Raw genomic sequence first — 17,357 nt, forward strand, 5'->3', positions numbered from 1 at the left:
CTTTAATTAAAGCATCTAACTCAAGCTTCGCAGATGTTTTGGATCTTTTCACAAAGTACATTGTGGTCGTTTTCTCGCGGTAATTCAGGGAGGTATTCAGAATCACATCGGTGTTGTCTTTCGATTGTTATGTAGCAGCCAATGGAGTGAAAATCACTGACTGTGATTTCGATATTCAAACCTTACGTTTCACTAGTAACTATTTACTTTGTTACAGGTGACAATCATACAAAAACCACCGACTTTAAGAAACTTTCTTTTCGCGAGATAACATCGATGGTTCAATTGTTTTACAGAGCTTACGGGTCAATCACGACTCATTCGTGTCACATTTGCTACGTCAACAACCGGGACAGGTATGATACTTTCGGCTTCAAATCCCTCCCCGTACCGGTCTTTATCTGGCTTACGCTACGTACCGTGGTTCATGAACTAGCTTTACAAAAGGTTGAACTGGTTTGAGACCTCATGGATTTAATGGGACAACCCAATCCTGCTGAAGGTTATGAGAAGTGAGAGACATATCAAACAGGTGTACTGTATCTCTAAATGTTATAAATGTGTTCCGATCCCTACAGATAACCTCTCGATTAGCCTCATTAACTAAAGTTTTGAATCCATCAGTGTTCAAGCAAAGATGTCATCTGCCTCTACTGAAACCGAACCAGTTGCCATTGTTGGCATTGCCTGTCGTTTCCCTGGAGCATCGTCAGTCTTGGAACTCGGAGATCTCTTGAGTGACCCTCCAGACCTTTCCCGAGAAATTCCAAAGGAACGTTTCAGTATTGATGGCTTCTATAACCTGAATCCGCAGGCACATGGAAACACCAATGTCCGAAAATCATATTTCCTTCGGGAAAATGTACGCAATTTCGACAATGGCTTCTTCAACATCACGGCAATGGAAGCCTTGGCCATGGACCCTCAGCAGCGTCTCTTGCTTGAGACAACGTATGAAGCGTTAGAGAATGCGAACATTCCTGTTGGCCAATTGAAAGGCTCCGACACCGCTGTTTATGTCGGCTTGATGTGTGGAGACTACGAGAATAGGTTAATGGGTGATATCGACAGCGCTCCCAGGTATCAGGTAAGCACAATATCATTCGTGTACTGCATGAATTCTGGTGCTGATAACACCTCCAGGCTACCGGCGTGGGTCGTAGCATAATGGCTAACAGGATATCTTACACATGGGACCTGCGCGGTCCATCTATGACCATCGACACCGCTTGCTCCTCCAGCCTAGTTGCACTTCATCAGGCAGTCCAAGCATTACGACTGCAAGAGACGCAATTAGCCATCGTCGGTGGATCAAACTTACTTCTCGGACCCGAGTGGTACATTACCGAAAGCAACCTGAACATGCTTTCGCCTACGGGTAAAAGTCGTATGTGGGATGCAGACGCGGATGGCTACGCCAGGGGAGATGGCGTAGCTGCTGTGGTGCTGAAACGTTTGAGCGACGCAATAGCAGACGGAGACTACATTGAATGCGTCATACGAGAAACAGGTGTTTCCCAAGACGGACGGACGAATGGCATCACAACCCCTAGTGCAGAGTCGCAAGCATCCCTTATCCGTCGTGTTTACGCAAAGTCTGGCCTTGACCCCATCAGAGATGGTTGTCAGTACTTTGAGGCTCATGGCACCGGCACTCCGGCCGGTGACCCCATCGAAGCGAAGGCCATCTCTTCCGTGTTTGGCGGTGGGACTGAACAGGAGAAAAGACACGTTAATCCGCTTTACGTCGGGTCGGTCAAGACGGTAATTGGCCACACAGAAGGAACCGCTGGCCTGGCCGGTGTTATCAAGGCCACTGTCGCTTTACAGAGAAAAACGATATTTCCAAACAAACATTTCAACAAGTTGAACCCTCAGATTGAACAATTCTATCGCAACCTGATGGTGCCCACCACTGCTCTCCCGTGGCCCACACTCCCCGATGGCCAGCCTCGACGAGCTAGCGTCAACAGTTTCGGGTTCGGTGGTACAAATTCACACGCCATAATTGAAAGCTTCGAGAACGAACATTTGACGTTCAATGAGCGTGGAAAAGAACCGCCAGTCTTCACGCCTTTCATCCTCTCGGCCACGAGTGAGTCTTCGCTTTACGGCGGTCTTGAAGATTACCGCCGCTGGCTGGACGGACATTTGGATGTTAGCCTCCATGACATGCTGGTCTCCATGTACCACAAATCCTCATTCGCCTACAGAACAAGCGTATCAGCATCATCCCCTGCTGAACTTTCATCTAAGTTATCCGAAAAGTGTAGGGATCGACAAGCAGTAGCACCAGCACAGAAACCCCCAAAAGTCCTAGGCATCTTTACCGGCCAAGGCGCCCAGTTTCCTGGCATGATGTCTGAGATTCTCCAACACTCGTTATGGGCACGAAAAAGGGCTCATGAACTTGAAGAGGCTCTGATGAGCTTAATTCCTGTCCGTGACTGACCAACCTGGTCGATGGTAGATCAGCTATTGACTCGTCTTTCTCAGCCCAGCGCTTCTGATACGATGAAAGCAGCCCTGTCACAACCGCTCTGTACGTTAACACAGATTATCTTGGTGGATATACTTCTAGAGGCCGGAGTTTGCTTCGGCGCTGTCGTAGGCCACTCCTCTGGAGAGATCGCCGCTGCTTATGCTGCTGGATATATAACAGCTGAGTGTGCCTTAGCTGCGGCATATTACAGGGGTTTGCACACCAACTTGGCTGGCATCACTACTGGCCAACAGGGTGCCATGTTAGCAGTTTCCATGTCTTATGCGGACGCTTCTTTGTTCTGTGCGCAGTCAAGATTCAAAGATCGGCTCTGTGTTGCAGCAAGTAATTCTCCAAACAGCGTCACTCTATCTGGGGACCAAGATGCCATCATCGAAGCCGAACAGGATTTAAGAGCTCGATCACTGAATCCCAAGCGGCTGTCGGTCGACAAAGCATACCACTCGCATCATATGTATCCTTGTTCAACTGCGTACCTTAACTCACTACGAAGTCTTCCTGGTTTTACTCCTGACCCGAAGACGGTAACTCCATGGTTCTCTAGTGTCAATGTTCAAGAAGCTAGCAACCTTCAGCTCTCGATGGACTACTGGAACGATAACTTAGTACATCCTGTGCTATTTTCACCCGCTTTAGAGAAGGCTTGCCACAATGCTGGTCCTTTTAACCTTGTGTTAGAGGTCGGCCCACACCCTGCTCTTCGAGCTCCTGTATTACAGACATTGCTGAGCGTCTGGCCAGACATTGATGTACCCTACGCTTCTCTGCTTAGAAGAGGAGAGGAGAGCATACACACAATGCGCAATGGTCTTGGTCAGCTTTGGGAGGCTGGTTTGGACCTTAACTTGGCTAAGGTGAACCAACTTATGTCCGGAGTCGCAGGCAAGGCCCTCCAAAGATTACCAACGTATCATTGGGGGTATGAGATGGAACACTGGCACGAGTCGCGCTACGCCAAAACATTTCGCACGCGTCAACATCCAACCCATCCTTTACTTGGCAATCCCCTTCCAGACAGCAATGATTTGGACATGAGATGGAGGAATATACTCCTTGAGTCAGAAATGCCTTGGCTTGCAGGTCACAAGGTTCAAGGCCAAACTATTTTTCCAGCAGCTGGAATCCTGTGTATGGCAATAGAAGCGGCTCGCAAAATGCATCCGCAGGTCCAGGTCGTACAGAAAATCGAGATAACGGACTTGAAGATTTTGCAGGCACTCTTAATTCCACAAGACAGTCGTGGAGTGGAAACAATATGTACAATGACAGAAGTGCGTCGCAACAGCAGCACTCAGACTGCCGCAACGTTCTCATTGTACTCCACCTCTGGCGACAATCTTTCGCTGGTAGCCAGATGTGCTGTCGCGCTGCAGGTTGACTCATCACCGATTGACTTTCATCCACTTGTTGATCGCAAACACTTGCTGATGAACTCAATTGATAGCCAACGCCTCTATGATGCTTGGGGTAATCTAGGCTATGGATATACTGGGTGCTTTCGTGCCATTAAGAATGCGGAAAGAAAGCTCAGCGCTGCACGTGGTTCCATCTCTCCTACGACGGATGGAAAGATGCTGTTGCATCCTGCCACGCTAGATGCCGCAATCCAGACAATTTTGTTAGCCTATTGCCATCCGGAAGATGGCCGCCTTTCAACTATTCATGTCCCGAAAGTAATTAAGAAACTTCGCATGAACGCTACGCTAGCTTTGCCTCTCAGCAAAGTCTCTCAGGACCTTCAGTTTGACACATTGATTCCTGACCGTGAGGAAGCAGGATTATGTGGTGATGTTGATCTTTACACACAAAAGGGAGAAAGACTTTTGCAGATTGAAGGCCTTCAATGTACACCCTTGTCTCCAGCGACAGCGGAAAATGATGTAAAACTCTTCTACAGCACCGCTTGGGCTCCAGCTTCTCCAAACGCACCAGCTGTCTGCTGGGATGGGCGGGCAACAGAAGCTGACTTCAAGCTATCTGAAGACCTTGAACGCTTATCGTTTTACTACATGACGCAGCTTGAGAAAGCAGTCCCAAAAAGTCACCCGCAACGTCAACATGGCACTTGGAATCTGTACTTCAGGTTTTTAGCCCATGTTCGTAAACTCGTCGAATCTGGTGTCCATCCATACGTTAAGAGCGAGTGGCTACAGGACACATTTGAAGTTGCTGCTGAAATAAAGACGCGGTACCCAGAGAGTCTAGACAGGAAGGTAATTGAGGCTGTGGGAGAGAACGTTGCCCAAGTCGTACTAAGTGGCGGTACGATGCTTGAGTATCTACTACGGGACGGGCTCCTAGACGATTACTACACACATGGAATGACAAATCGAAGCTACATCATTTATCTAGCTCGAATGGTCGGGCAACTTTCCCATAGATATCCAGCGATGAACATTCTCGAAATAGGCAAGTCCTGGGACCCTCTCAGACGAGACTTCGATGTACTAATATGAGAACAGGAGCGGGTACTGGAAGCGCAACGAAGACGATATTTGAGGAAATCGGCTCCACCTTTGGGACCTACACATTCACAGATATTTCTATTGGATTCTTCGAGAAGGCACGTGATGTCTTCTCAGACTACGTTGAGAAGATGAACTTTATGAAACTCGATGCAGAATGCGACGTAGTTGCTCAAGGTTTCGAGGCCCATTCTTACGATCTGGTTGTCGCCTCGCTAGTGCTTCATGCCACATCCAACCTTGAGAACACACTTTCAAACGCTCGGAGGCTCCTTAAGCCGGGAGGTTATCTCATAATGTTAGAAATCACGGACAACGATCCTATACGACTAGGATTTGTCTTTGGAACACTTCCACAGTGGTGGATTGGTGACGCCGAAGGTCGATCGCTTTCGCCATGTGTCGGCCCAATGGAGTGGGATTCACTGCTTCAGCGCTGTGGTTTTTCGAAGATAGATTCCATCACACCGGATCTCGACCGCCTCCCGTTCCCTCTCTCAGTTATATCTGCACAGGCTACAGACGATAGAATGCAGTTGTTACGCAACCCTCTTACAAATATGTCCGTTTTTCCCCAGTTAGTCATTGTGGGAGGCGCAACCGCAGCGACTGCTCAACTTGTCATAAAGGTTTACGAAGGTCTTGAGACACATTATAGGGCTGTCCGCTGCATCCAGACATTTGATGACTTCAGCAAAGAACAACATTCGGGGTCCACGATTTTGTCTCTTGCAGATCTTGACGGGCCTGTCATAGAGAACATCACTGACAAAAGACTCGGCGCCCTCAAGGATATCTTAGCATGTTGTAACATGGCTGTCTGGATTACACAGAACGCGAAAGACGCATGCCCGGGCGCCAACATGACTATCGGCTTCTTCCGCACCGCCCTTTGGGAATCGCCAGAGTCGCGCCTCAGATCAATTGACTTTGTAGATGGCAGTATGCCAGACGCACTTGTCATATCTGAGAACTTGCTTGAATATGAGGCAGCCATTCAATTGAGCCGAGAAAGCTCTGCAAGTCAGCCACTGTGGTCTCTTGAGCGTGAGCTTATTTACAAAGAGGGACATCTGTTGATTCCACGCTTGGTGGCGAATCGCGCCCTAGATGACAGGTACAATGCCAGTCGAAGGCCCATCGCTCGCAAGAATGGTGTTGATTCTGTCCGCCTTTCTCCACATGGTTGGTTGGAACAGGATGCACTTTACGCTTTCGACAAAGGCGTTTCCTCACACTCCAAATTCGTCAATCTTAAAGTCGAATACTCCACCGCATTTCCAGTGCCTGTCAGAAGACGCGGCGCGGGACTCTTCCAGGCGTACATTGTCTTTGGAAAGTTGGTTGGCAGTGAAAACTTGGTTCTGGCTCTGGCACGTAGTTGCTCCTCAACTGTTAGAGTATCTCAATGTTCGGTCTTACGTGTTGCTGAAGACTGCATCCCGTCGCTCCTGCTAACTCAAATGGCTTCTATTTTACAAGCGACATATTTGCTTGATTTTGTTGATGATAATCAACGCCTTCTCTTACACAATCCCAGTAAAGAGTTGATCTCGGCCGTCACTTCTCTCGCCAAAAGCCGGAGCATTCGTACTATTACAACTTCGACATCTCTGGAAGAAGGGGCCATTTATCTACCTCAATCATTGCCGAAAAGGATCTTGAGGGCCAAGCTTGGGAAGGCGATTGATTATTTCGTGGACCTGTCTATGCCTGGTCGCTTCGATGATTCAGTCAGTGCCACTATTCGCGAGTGCCTGTCACCGTCTACCTGCATTATCGACTCAAGACCAATCCTTGGCGTCGGAGGCCAGTCAAGAGGAGTAACCCCAGACAACAAAAATGATGACTTTAATCCATCATACGATGTCGTTTCATTATCCCGACAGCTAGAAGATGCCTACCAACTTGCGCACTGCATTCCAACCTCGCCATTAGACGTCATTTCGCTGAGATCTTTCGGCGAAGACAGGATTAACCTAGATAGGAAGATTATTCAATGGGGCGGCATTCACAATGCCATGGCACGCGTTGTACCAACATATTCCCAGGTATATATCAAACCAGACCGCACATACTGGTTGCTGGGTCTCACCGGTAGCTTGGGCCTGTCGCTCAGCGAATGGCTTATCGGCAAAGGGGCGAGGAACTTGGTCCTGAGCAGCCGCAATCCCGATGTTGACTCGAACTGGATTATGGCAATGAACGACGAGAAAGATGCCACTGTCACAGTAATTCCGTGTGATGCGACGAAGAAGACTAGTCTTGCTGCAGCATACAAGCAGATCAAAGAGTCACTTCCTCCAATTGCCGGGATTGCTCAAGGTGCCATGGTTCTAGATGACGCGTCTATACGAGACATGGATGCGGATAAGATGGCTAAAGTTGCCAGACCCAAGGTCAATGGCAGTCTCAACTTGAACAAGATTCTCATCGAGAATGATGAGCAATTGGATTTTTTGGTTCTTTTCTCTTCCATTGCTGCCGTTTTCGGTAGTCATGGACAGTCTAACTATACTGCAGCCAATTCTTTTGTCAGAAGTCTCGCTCTGCAGAGGAGGCAACTGGGCAATCCCGCATCTGTACTCAACCTCGGCCGTGTTGTCGGGGTTGGCTATGCATCTGATAAACTCAGCCAGGCCCAGCGGGAGAAATTGCAAAAGAACGGATTCAGGGGCATATCTGAGGACGACTTCCATCATGCGTTTGCGGAGGCAATTTTGGCAAGTCCTTGTCATTCAAACATGGACCACGAGATCACTATTGGCGCCGAGCGATTCCCTGCTCACAGCCCAACCAAACCCCTTTGGGCGGACGACCCTAGACTATCTCATTTGATCATCCACGGCCCCATCGAGACTTTTTCAGGGAAGGGAAACAACAACAATTCGCAACAAACCCCCCGTGAAAAGTTAATGTCAGCTACATCCGTCACGGAGGCCAAGGACGCAATTAAAAGTAAGATCTCCTCTCAATCGCAAGAAAACTCAGGGATGACTAATTTTGTACATTCAGGTTCATTTCTTGAGAAGCTCCAGAGCATCTTGAGCCTTTCAGCTACCCAGATGGAAAAGGAATCGGCACTTCTTAGTTCGAGCACTAGTCAGCTTGGTTTTGATTCTTTAATAGCTGTCGAAGTGAGGAGCTGGTTTCTCAAGGCCCTCGATATTAGTATCTCAACACTTGAGATCATGGGCGGCATTACTATCATGGGCATCATTGACCTCGCCTTGTCCAAAGTCAACAAAAAGATTGTACCACGTCTGGAAATGGCTTCCTTAGGCGCCGAGGATCAGAAAACTCCTGAGAGCTCGACATTCACTTCAAGTTCCATCTCATCACCGGCCTCGGACTCCTCAAAACAAACGAGTGACTTTGATCCAGACGACGACGTAGATGCACGGAGAGCTCACAGTATTTCACCTACCTACAGCGATGACAACGATTTTGAACAGGATTTGGATCGTTATCCTCTTTCATTTGGGCAAGAGATGTTCTGGTTCGTTCATACTCTCATGTCAGACCCTACGACGCTCAACAACACAGTAGCGTATCAGTTGACTGGGTCCTTGAACGTGAACAAGCTTTCAATAGCCGTTCAAACCGTTGCTGAGCGACATGGAGGACTCCGCACAGCAATTCAGGAATCTAATGGCGGCTTGGTCACGCAAGTGATGATGAAAACCCCTCTAATGCATCTTGAGGAAGTCTTTGCGTCTGTTGATGAGGTGCCTGCTATCATCGAGGACCTAGCCGGATATACATACCAGCTTCACAGAGGAGAGACTATCCGCATCGTTCTCGTATCTAGCTCCCCGACTGAGCATCATCTCTTGCTAGGATTCCATCACATCAACATGGATGGAATCAGTCTCCAAGTCATTCTGGCGGAATTGGAAGCTATTTACAGGGGTGAAGCCTTGTCTGAGCATCCTTTGCAATATCTGGACTTTGCCCGAAGGCAGCGTCTGAGGGCTGACACTGGAGAATGGTCTGACACCCTTCACTTCTGGGAGACGGAGCTTTCTGATCTCTCCGGGGAGCTCCCGATCATGCAACTTCCTAACGCTGCAAATGGACGTCGTCCCTTGACAGAATACCGCACTATTGAGATCGACAGTCGGGTAGAACCTTCAGTCTTTGCCATGGTTCGTGAAAAGTGTCGGCAGCTCGGTGTGACACATTTTTGTTTCTACCTAACCGTTTTTCGCATCATGCTTGCTCGTATGGCCAAGGTAGACGATTTCTGCATCGGTATTGCAGACGGTAATAGGTTGGACGATGATTCCCTTGACTCCATTGGCATGTACCTCAACCTGTTGCCACTAAGATTCAAATCAACACATCAGCACAAATTCGGAGATGTTGCAAGTGATACACGGAAGAAAACACAAGAGGCCATGGCCCACTCAGGCATTCCTTTCGGGTTACTGCTGAGTAAACTCGGGGTCGCACGCTCGGCAGAATACAGCCCCGTGTTCCAGGCTTTCGTCGACTATCGACAAGGTGCACAGGAGACGCAGCGTTTTGGCGATTGCGTTCTCGATGTTTGCTATTATCAAGGCGCACGAGCTGCTTACGATGTGAGCCTAGATATCATCGACTCTAAGAATTCGCAAACGTTCATCAGACTAGCTGTCCAAGAGAGCCTCTACAGTAAAGCAGATTGCGGCTTGTTAATGAAGAGCTACATGCATTTGGTTGAGTCCTTCGCGCAGCCTAACGCTGAGAACGTAGAAATTGATTCAGCGTCGTTGTTCAGCTTCGATTCACTCAAAAACATGAGTTTGGTAAAAGGTAAGTTGTTGTTGATGAACTCATTAATGGATAAGTGGTTAACAAGGAATAGGAGATATCAAAACAACAAGATGGCCTGCTACTTTGGCTCAACGTGTGGCTGAGATTTCGATTAATCATGCTGACAGTGTTGCGATCAATGGGGGTGATGGTACGATTCTAACCTATAGAGAGATGTCTGACAGAATTGCCGCCATCAAGAGCGGCATTCTTGGGCTTGGAGTCTCACGCGGATCTGTGGTTGGGGTCTTCCAGGAGCCAACTGCAGACTGGGTGTGCTCTTTACTTGCTATATGGCAAGCTGGATGTGTTTATCTCCCTTTGGACCTTGCCAGCCCTATGACACGTCTCCAGAGTAACGTGTTACACTGCGGACCGAGTCTTGTTCTTGTGGATAGCCTGTCCCTAGAGGCAGCTGAATCTTTCAAGACGGCCGTTCTCGACGTGTCATCCTGCAAAGATGTCAATACAAGCCCAAAAGCAGCCCCAAGCACACTTCATACCAAGCCTGAAGATCCGGCTGCAATTTTATACACAAGCGGGTCCACCGGCACTCCGAAGGGCATTGTCCTATCCCACCAGAACCTCGTTCACGAAGTCGAATTCTCCTCAATAAGCTACGACTTTGAAAAAGAGCGTGTTTTGTGTCAAAGTGCGTTGACATTTGACATGTCCTTAACACAAATATTTACGGCCATCGCCTACGGAGGATCGTTGCACATGGTGCCGAGGGCCCATCGTGGCGATGCTGCGTTTATTACCAGGCTTATGGGCAGGCATGGCATTACCTTCACTGGTGCCACACCTTCAGAATATCTATCGTGGACAAACTTTGCCGGCACTGACCTTGGTCGCTCTAGTTGGCGTCGGGCAGTGTGTGGTGGAGAGCAGGTCACATCCAGCTTGCTTTCTGCCTTTGCATCACTCGGAACACCGCGCCTGAAGGTGTATAACGCCTACGGCCCAACTGAGACAACATGCTCCGCGACAAGATGGGAACTACCTTATCAAGATCTCGCTTCGAAACCCGCAGGAAGTCGCATACCGGCAGGATTTCCAGCTCCCAATTGCTCAATCTGCATCGTTGACGAAAATCTGCTACCCCTGCCAATTGGCATGCCTGGTGAGATACTTGTTGGAGGTCCCAAAGTTGCGGTAGGATACCTCGAAAACAGCTCACTTACTCAAGAAAAATTCTTCCAACACAAGAATATCCCTAAAGAGTTTGAAGCTCAGGGGTGGACATCCGCTCACCGCACTGGCGACGTCGGTCGAATCCTTCCCGACGGGCAACTCATTGTCGAAGGCAGAATTGCCGGTGATACACAGATCAAAATCAGAGGCAATCGAGCTGACCTCGTCGATATCGAAGATGCCATTCTACGTGCAGGGGAAGGCAGGCTGGCTGAAACAGTGGTATTCCACCACAAGGCTTTGGAGCAAAGGGAGGGCAGTTCAGTCTCCGATATGCTTGTCGCTCTGGCAGTTTTTGACGAAAACTTTCCTGAACACCTCCGACAAGACTTCCTTCATAGTGTTCTGCAAAGAGCCTCTTTACCTCGACCTTTGAAGCCTGGAATAATTCGGCCTGTTGCATCAATTCCGAAAAGTGTCTCAGGAAAGATAGACCGGGTAGCAGCAGAGAAAGGTTTCGGGACTCACTTCCAGCTTCAAGCTTCGACTTCTGAACAAAACGATGCGTGGTCAGAGATTGAGTTGCGACTGCGGCATGTCTGGTTGCAGGTGCTACCATCTAGTTCGGACGCTTTGGTTCTGAGATCCTCCGACTTTTTCCATGTTGGGGGTAACTCGCTTCTTCTTGTCGTATTGCAAAAGAAGCTTGGCGAAATACTTGGAGTCCATCTCCCACTGGTGGCTTTGTTCGACTCGAGTACTCTAGACAAGATGGCCCTGTTGGTCGATCAGAAATTTGTTGAACAGGGGCAAATTGATTGGGAAATGGAGACTGATCCTGAAAACATCCTTTCAGGAAACCTTCTGCAACGAACCGACAAAACTCCCCAGCAAAACAAATCCACTATGTCTGTTGTCTTAACGGGAGCAACAGGACTTTTGGGGAAAGCACTACTCCACGTCTTAAACAGGGACGAAAGGGTTTCGACCATCTACTGCGTTGCCGTTCGCAAGAAAGATACTCTTGAACCGTTCATGGCCTCTGGAAAGGTTCAGGTGTACGAGGGAGATCTTACTGCCCCTCGACTCGGCCTTTCCGACAGTGCAGTTCAGAGAGTGTTTTCAGATGCAGATGCAATCATCCACAATGGAGCAGATGTCTCGCACATGAAGTCATATCGGAGCATCAAGAGTGCCAATTTTGGCTCAACTGTGGAACTAGTTCGTCAGGCTCTTAGCTTTAGACGCCAAATACCTTTCCACTTCGTCTCAACGGCCGGCGTTTCGTTATACACTGGCCTGGAAACATTCCACGAGATCTCAGCCGCGCCTTTCCCGCCACCTACAGACAACTCAGATGGCTACACTGCTTCTAAATGGGCTAGCGAGAGATTTCTCGAAAGAGTTAGCGAACGTACCGGCCTCCCCGTATGGGTGCACCGACCCTCAAACATTCACCGCGTCGAAGACCCTCAGTTTGACCTCTTTCAAAATCTTCTCAAGTACTCACGCCTTCTGCAGGCTGTACCCGTTTTTCCTAGTTTGCAGGGGCAATTGAATCTTGTTGAGGCTGGAGACATAGCCCAAAAACTTGTTCATGAAGTTATGGAAGGTCCGGCCCAAGGAATCGTTTACAGGCATCAGATCGGCAGACGGAACTTATCCATGGAAGAGATGGGAGAATTCATTCGTAGTGATCCAGCATCAAAGGTCCAGAGCCTGGACGTAGAAACCTGGACAGCTGCAGCTGAGCAGGTGGGGCTGCAGAAGACCGTGAGTGAGTGGTTCAAGAAGGTTGCTTTTGGTGCGGCGGTTAAGTATCCGTTACTTGTACCAGACAGAAAAGGCTCGTAGTACACCTAGTGTATTCTGAATAGATTTGGGTTTGATTACTTGCAATGCTATGAAGTCGCTGGGGTCTTGTTCGTGTTTAGACTAGTCAATGTGAGACTCACACCCGCTGTATCATATGAATGCTGTAACAAAATGCCATTCATAATGAAAATGATTATTCCAAAGGCGAGAAAAGGCGTGGGTGAAGGAGGAGGATAGCCCTCGAGAGTAAGGCACTTGCAGTGAATGATAATGGTGCTGCTCAACAAGCAGTTTTAAAAATACCCCTAAAGCAGATGGTATGAAATAGTTGACCCCAGTGCCAGAAATGAACGTCACTCCCAGAGAAGTCCTCTCCACTTTGGTCGCATTTTGGTACCTTGCGATCCCGTAGTCTATGCTCCAAGATCCAGTTACTTAGGCTTTGCCAACTCCATCATCCGCATTGGAGCCACGAACCCAGCTGAAGGAGCAGCCTTCAACTTAAAGCCCACAGCACAGTCATTTTTCCAATGAAGCAACCAAGACTACCTCTGCCTGTACACAAAATATCTCCAACATCGCTAAGACTTTGACGAAAATTGAAAGAGCGGTCATAAATGAATTGACGAGAGACGTGAGTAAAAAAAACTGCCAGAACTGAGTGATTGTTCAAATCGTTGTACCAGGCAAAAGAGCGTTAACGAAAGTATCCAAGGCCTTGTCCTATGCCTTTTGTGGTGAGAAAGGTAGCTCTATTTCCTTAATATGAATCCTGCTCGCCGTCTCACTTTCCGACCGCTGATGCATGATTGGAGACCTCAACAGTATGTTGCTGTACATTGAAGTTTGGCGGGTCTTGTCATGAAAATGCGTGTTTGGTAAAAGGTGGTCGTATCAGAAATAGCGGTGATAGAACGAAGAAAAGCTACAGCCCTTTGGACCCAAGTTCGTAGGAGACTCGTTTCTAAAAGCGTATGTCATTATTATATTCACAGCAGTTGACTTCGCCAGTAGTAGGAAGATGTAACGAATTCTCAGAAGCAACCGCCATGTCAATAATCTAATTTTTGACTATGTTGTCGTAAATATAATTAGCAACTTCGTCTTTAACTCTAGTAAGAAGTAAAGACTTCTCTGCTACTTCTACCACCTCGAATAGCTATTTAAGTAACTTCTTATTCTATAGGAAAAGATTTTATAGAATAATAAAAACTTTTATTATACCTTTTATTACCTTAATAAGTTTTAAAGAAAGCCCTACTTCTTTAAACTAGCTATTAAAACAATCTTAAATAATATAGAGATTAATCAATAATCTCTTTAAAAGAAGGAAACTCAAATGGTTAATACTTAATTTCTAATCGTTTATAGTTAGGAATCTGTTAACAAACTTATGAACCTACCCTTAAAATCTAAACTTATTAATAGCCTCATTATTGGATTCCCAATTGAACAGTTAAATCTAGGGCCTTTTCGTTGTTCGTTTCTTCTGTTTAGGTCTGCGAATACCGGCAGCTATCGGGAAAACATTATTTCCTTTGTTCCAGGGCCCGTGGCTGCGAATTGGCAATTCGCTACCTACGTGCGCTACCCAAGAGTTAAGTAGTTTGTGTAGGTTGGGTGTGTTGTGGTTCATAGTTTGCCATGGGCCCAGCACCTGTTTCAGTACCTAAATAATTTCTACTCAAAACTCTAGACATTAAAAAGAATACTAGCCTAGATAAAAACAATTCTTCAGCTCGTTATGCAAAGACACTTACACCTTGTTTACTTCAAGGGTATATGTTTGTTTCACTATTTGGTATGTTAAGATGACAATCGAGTCTTTTGAAATTACTGCCAATGCTAGCCAGCCTGATAGTTTCAAGCGAACATTATATACAGGATTCAGCCATTGAGCTTAATCAAACATCTGTGACCACTAGGTGCCATGAGGAAGTGCAGGGCAGGCTCCATGTCCTTGTCACACATTCCCTCCAACTCAGAGACAGTCGCATTAGGGAAGTTGCGGAAAAATCGGGCAGTGATCAAGCGAAGCTCGATCCAAGCCAAATAACTTCCCACGCACGCTGGACTTGAACGTCAGAACTATGCAACTTCTACTTTAGGGATTAGATAAGCACTTACCCCTCGATCCTCTACCGAACGCCATATTGCAATCCTTCATTTCCTGAGTGATGTGTTCCCAGCGCTCAGGATAAAACTGATACGGGTTGGGGAAAGCGTTTTCGTCGCGGTGCAAGCTGTACGCCTGCGTCGTGACCGTCATACCCTCAGGGATAAAGTAGTCCGCAAGTTTCGAGCCTCCGGCAGGAACAACTCTGGGCAGTCCACAGGGAAGTGTAGTATACAATCGTAGAGTCTCCTGGATAACGCAGTTCAAGTACAGCATCTCCTTGAGTTCGTCATAGCCAAAGTCCTCCGATAGTGTTTCTAGCTCCTCGAGGAGCCTCTTCTTAACGTCCGGGATCTTGCACACCGTCCATATGAGATAGATTAGCGTGTTGGCCGTTGTATCACTGCCTCCAACAATAAAAAGCTGGGCATTGTCGCGGACCTCAATTGGCGTCCAGGTCTCCGCGGCCCCGGCCGTATAGAGTTTGGAAAATACGGTCGGCTTTACATCTTCACCAACCTCTTCAACGCGCTTAGCATGGCGATCCAGCGCCCTTTGGGCGTAGTCAAAGGTCCGGTACTGGATCTTAGTGGCGTTTCTGAAGACGGGGATAGGCAGGTATAGAGACAACCAGGAAATCGTCGGGAACATTGAGCGTAGGCCACCGACAAAGCCGAGACTGCTGAAGTCGTTGACAGATTGGTTTTCCTTAGAACCCCTCATTAGTTCACTTCTGAAAGCTAAAACGAGCCAGACATTACTCACCACACCACTCTCAAGCTGGCCAAATCCCTCACCAAAAACCAGGTCGCCGATAATATCAAACGATAAAAACATGAACCACTTGGCAATATCCGCAGCACCGCGAGTCTCATTTTCCTCACGGATACACTCAACAGTAAGGCGCACCTTATTATCAATCCGAGGCAAGAATGTCTTTAGACCCGTCTCGGACATGGGGTTAGACAAGAGACGCTTATACTTACGATGGGTCTCCACGCGGATCTCATTAAAGATATTTGAGGAGTTAGTAATGAGGAGTGAGTAGAAGGGCGACTTTAGAAACCCGCCCTTGATGCTATGGATTTGTTGACATGTCGGCGGGTCAGAGATGTCAACCTCGTGCGGGCTGAAGCGAACTATAGGGCCGTACTTCGCGTGTAGTGAGTGCACCCATTTAGGGTGGTGTGCAGTAATGACATAGTACGTGGATACCAGCGTGGTGTATCTTGTGTACCACGGGCCCGGCACGTGAGAAAGGGGACTTGAGAGGCCGGCATAAACGTACTGATATTTTCTGTCAGCTGCTGGTCGCTCAATGCGTATGCGTACGTTGCGGGTTTGTCAGAATGACGAACTGTAGCCAGCACCACACATAAGACCGCGCCTCCGACATAAAGGGGGTTTGTTTTGATGTAATCCATTTTTGGCACGATGATGAAAGAAAACTCTTAGCCATCAGAAATACCATAACTGCCGTACTCCTGGCAGGAGAGGACATCACTTATAAGCTCGGGGGCTCTAACTTGACATTGCCTCATCTTCAGTTGGAAACCCCTGATAAAATCAGACGAATACCTCAGTGATCTAAAAAGTCTCTTGGAAGTGTCTTCAACAAACCATACCGAGGTGGATGCGCATCCCATGGTCGCTATAGTATCCCATTTGAGCAGCCAAGTCGGAGTAGCCATCCGGGGAACGTTTGGGGTCGTCCGGTGTGCGAGGTTCACAGCCCACACGCAGACATGAGAAGGCTCTACTCCGTAGCCACTAACACGCAATCGAGGAAAACCTTATGAGGCGAACGGCTCACAGACTTAAAGTCCAAAGATAAAAAAATAGACTTTAAGTAACGTTGATCAAAAATTCCACTATAGTTCATCTGGTGTAACGCCTGAATTATACGTACCCTGCGAACGTCGTTACACTTTGAGTAAAAAGGATGATCTCTATTGCACTCCGCCCTGCGAATCGGACCTAAATCCGGCTACAAGACAAGCGCTGACCGAAACTTTCTTACAGGTTCGTCGGTGTGGGTGGTTGATGGCAATATCTCGCTCGGATTCTCGCAACGAGTTTCCCGAGGGTCCCCTCTGATTGGCATGCTTGGTATGAGCGTTGACCGTTGGGTGTTTCTCATATGCGATACAAAAGGTTATATTGACGCAAGTACGACTCAATGGTATGATACAAGTAAATAAAAAGACTGGTGGTTGCTGAAATCTGAGTTTAACCCTACTCAAGCGAGGCCAAGAGGTGGTGGCCGTGGTGTACACATAGTAGTAGTCCTTGCAGAGCCTCAGGTAAGCTTTTGGCCCAGCGAGTAGGCTGGCGCGAAGCCCACCTCTCCCTGTAGGAGAGCCGGCACCCGTCGCCAGCCAGGCTCTTTGCCAGCATCTGGCGGAAGGTTATGCATTTCGCGGAGCTCCCGGAGCTCGCGGAGCATTCCGCCGGAACGGTGGTCCCCAGCACCTTCCGGGAGCCGGGCTGGAATCAGTATCAGGATTCAGCTGCAAGGCCAGGAGAA

The 17,357-nt window shown here is 48.0% G+C and overlaps 2 protein-coding genes across 2 annotated transcripts; one reads left to right on the forward strand and one right to left on the reverse strand.

Moving 5' to 3' along the window:
• Nucleotides 1–637: 637 nt before the first annotated feature.
• Nucleotides 638–12,753, forward strand: CTRU02_213841 (AMP-binding enzyme; the record flags this gene model as incomplete). Its single annotated transcript, XM_070206139.1, has 6 exons — nucleotides 638–1,087; nucleotides 1,144–2,439; nucleotides 2,497–4,912; nucleotides 4,966–7,926; nucleotides 7,984–9,765; nucleotides 9,818–12,753. 6 exons carry the CDS (start codon nucleotides 638–640, stop codon nucleotides 12,751–12,753), a joined length of 11,841 nt encoding a protein of 3,946 aa, XP_070060171.1.
• A 1,848-nt stretch (nucleotides 12,754–14,601) lies between these two features.
• CTRU02_213842 (benzoate 4-monooxygenase cytochrome) lies at nucleotides 14,602–16,254 on the reverse strand (the record flags this gene model as incomplete). The annotated part of the gene is made up of 3 exons (XM_036731100.1): nucleotides 14,602–14,783; nucleotides 14,842–16,117; nucleotides 16,189–16,254. The coding sequence occupies 3 exons, from the start codon at nucleotides 16,252–16,254 to the stop codon at nucleotides 14,602–14,604; spliced, it is 1,524 nt and encodes a 507-aa protein (XP_036577185.1).
• Nucleotides 16,255–17,357: the final 1,103 nt, after the last annotated feature.

The sequence above is a fragment of the Colletotrichum truncatum genome, assembly GCF_014235925.2.
Source record: "Colletotrichum truncatum strain CMES1059 chromosome Unknown Contig_0010, whole genome shotgun sequence".
Classification (NCBI taxonomy): domain Eukaryota; kingdom Fungi; phylum Ascomycota; class Sordariomycetes; order Glomerellales; family Glomerellaceae; genus Colletotrichum; species Colletotrichum truncatum.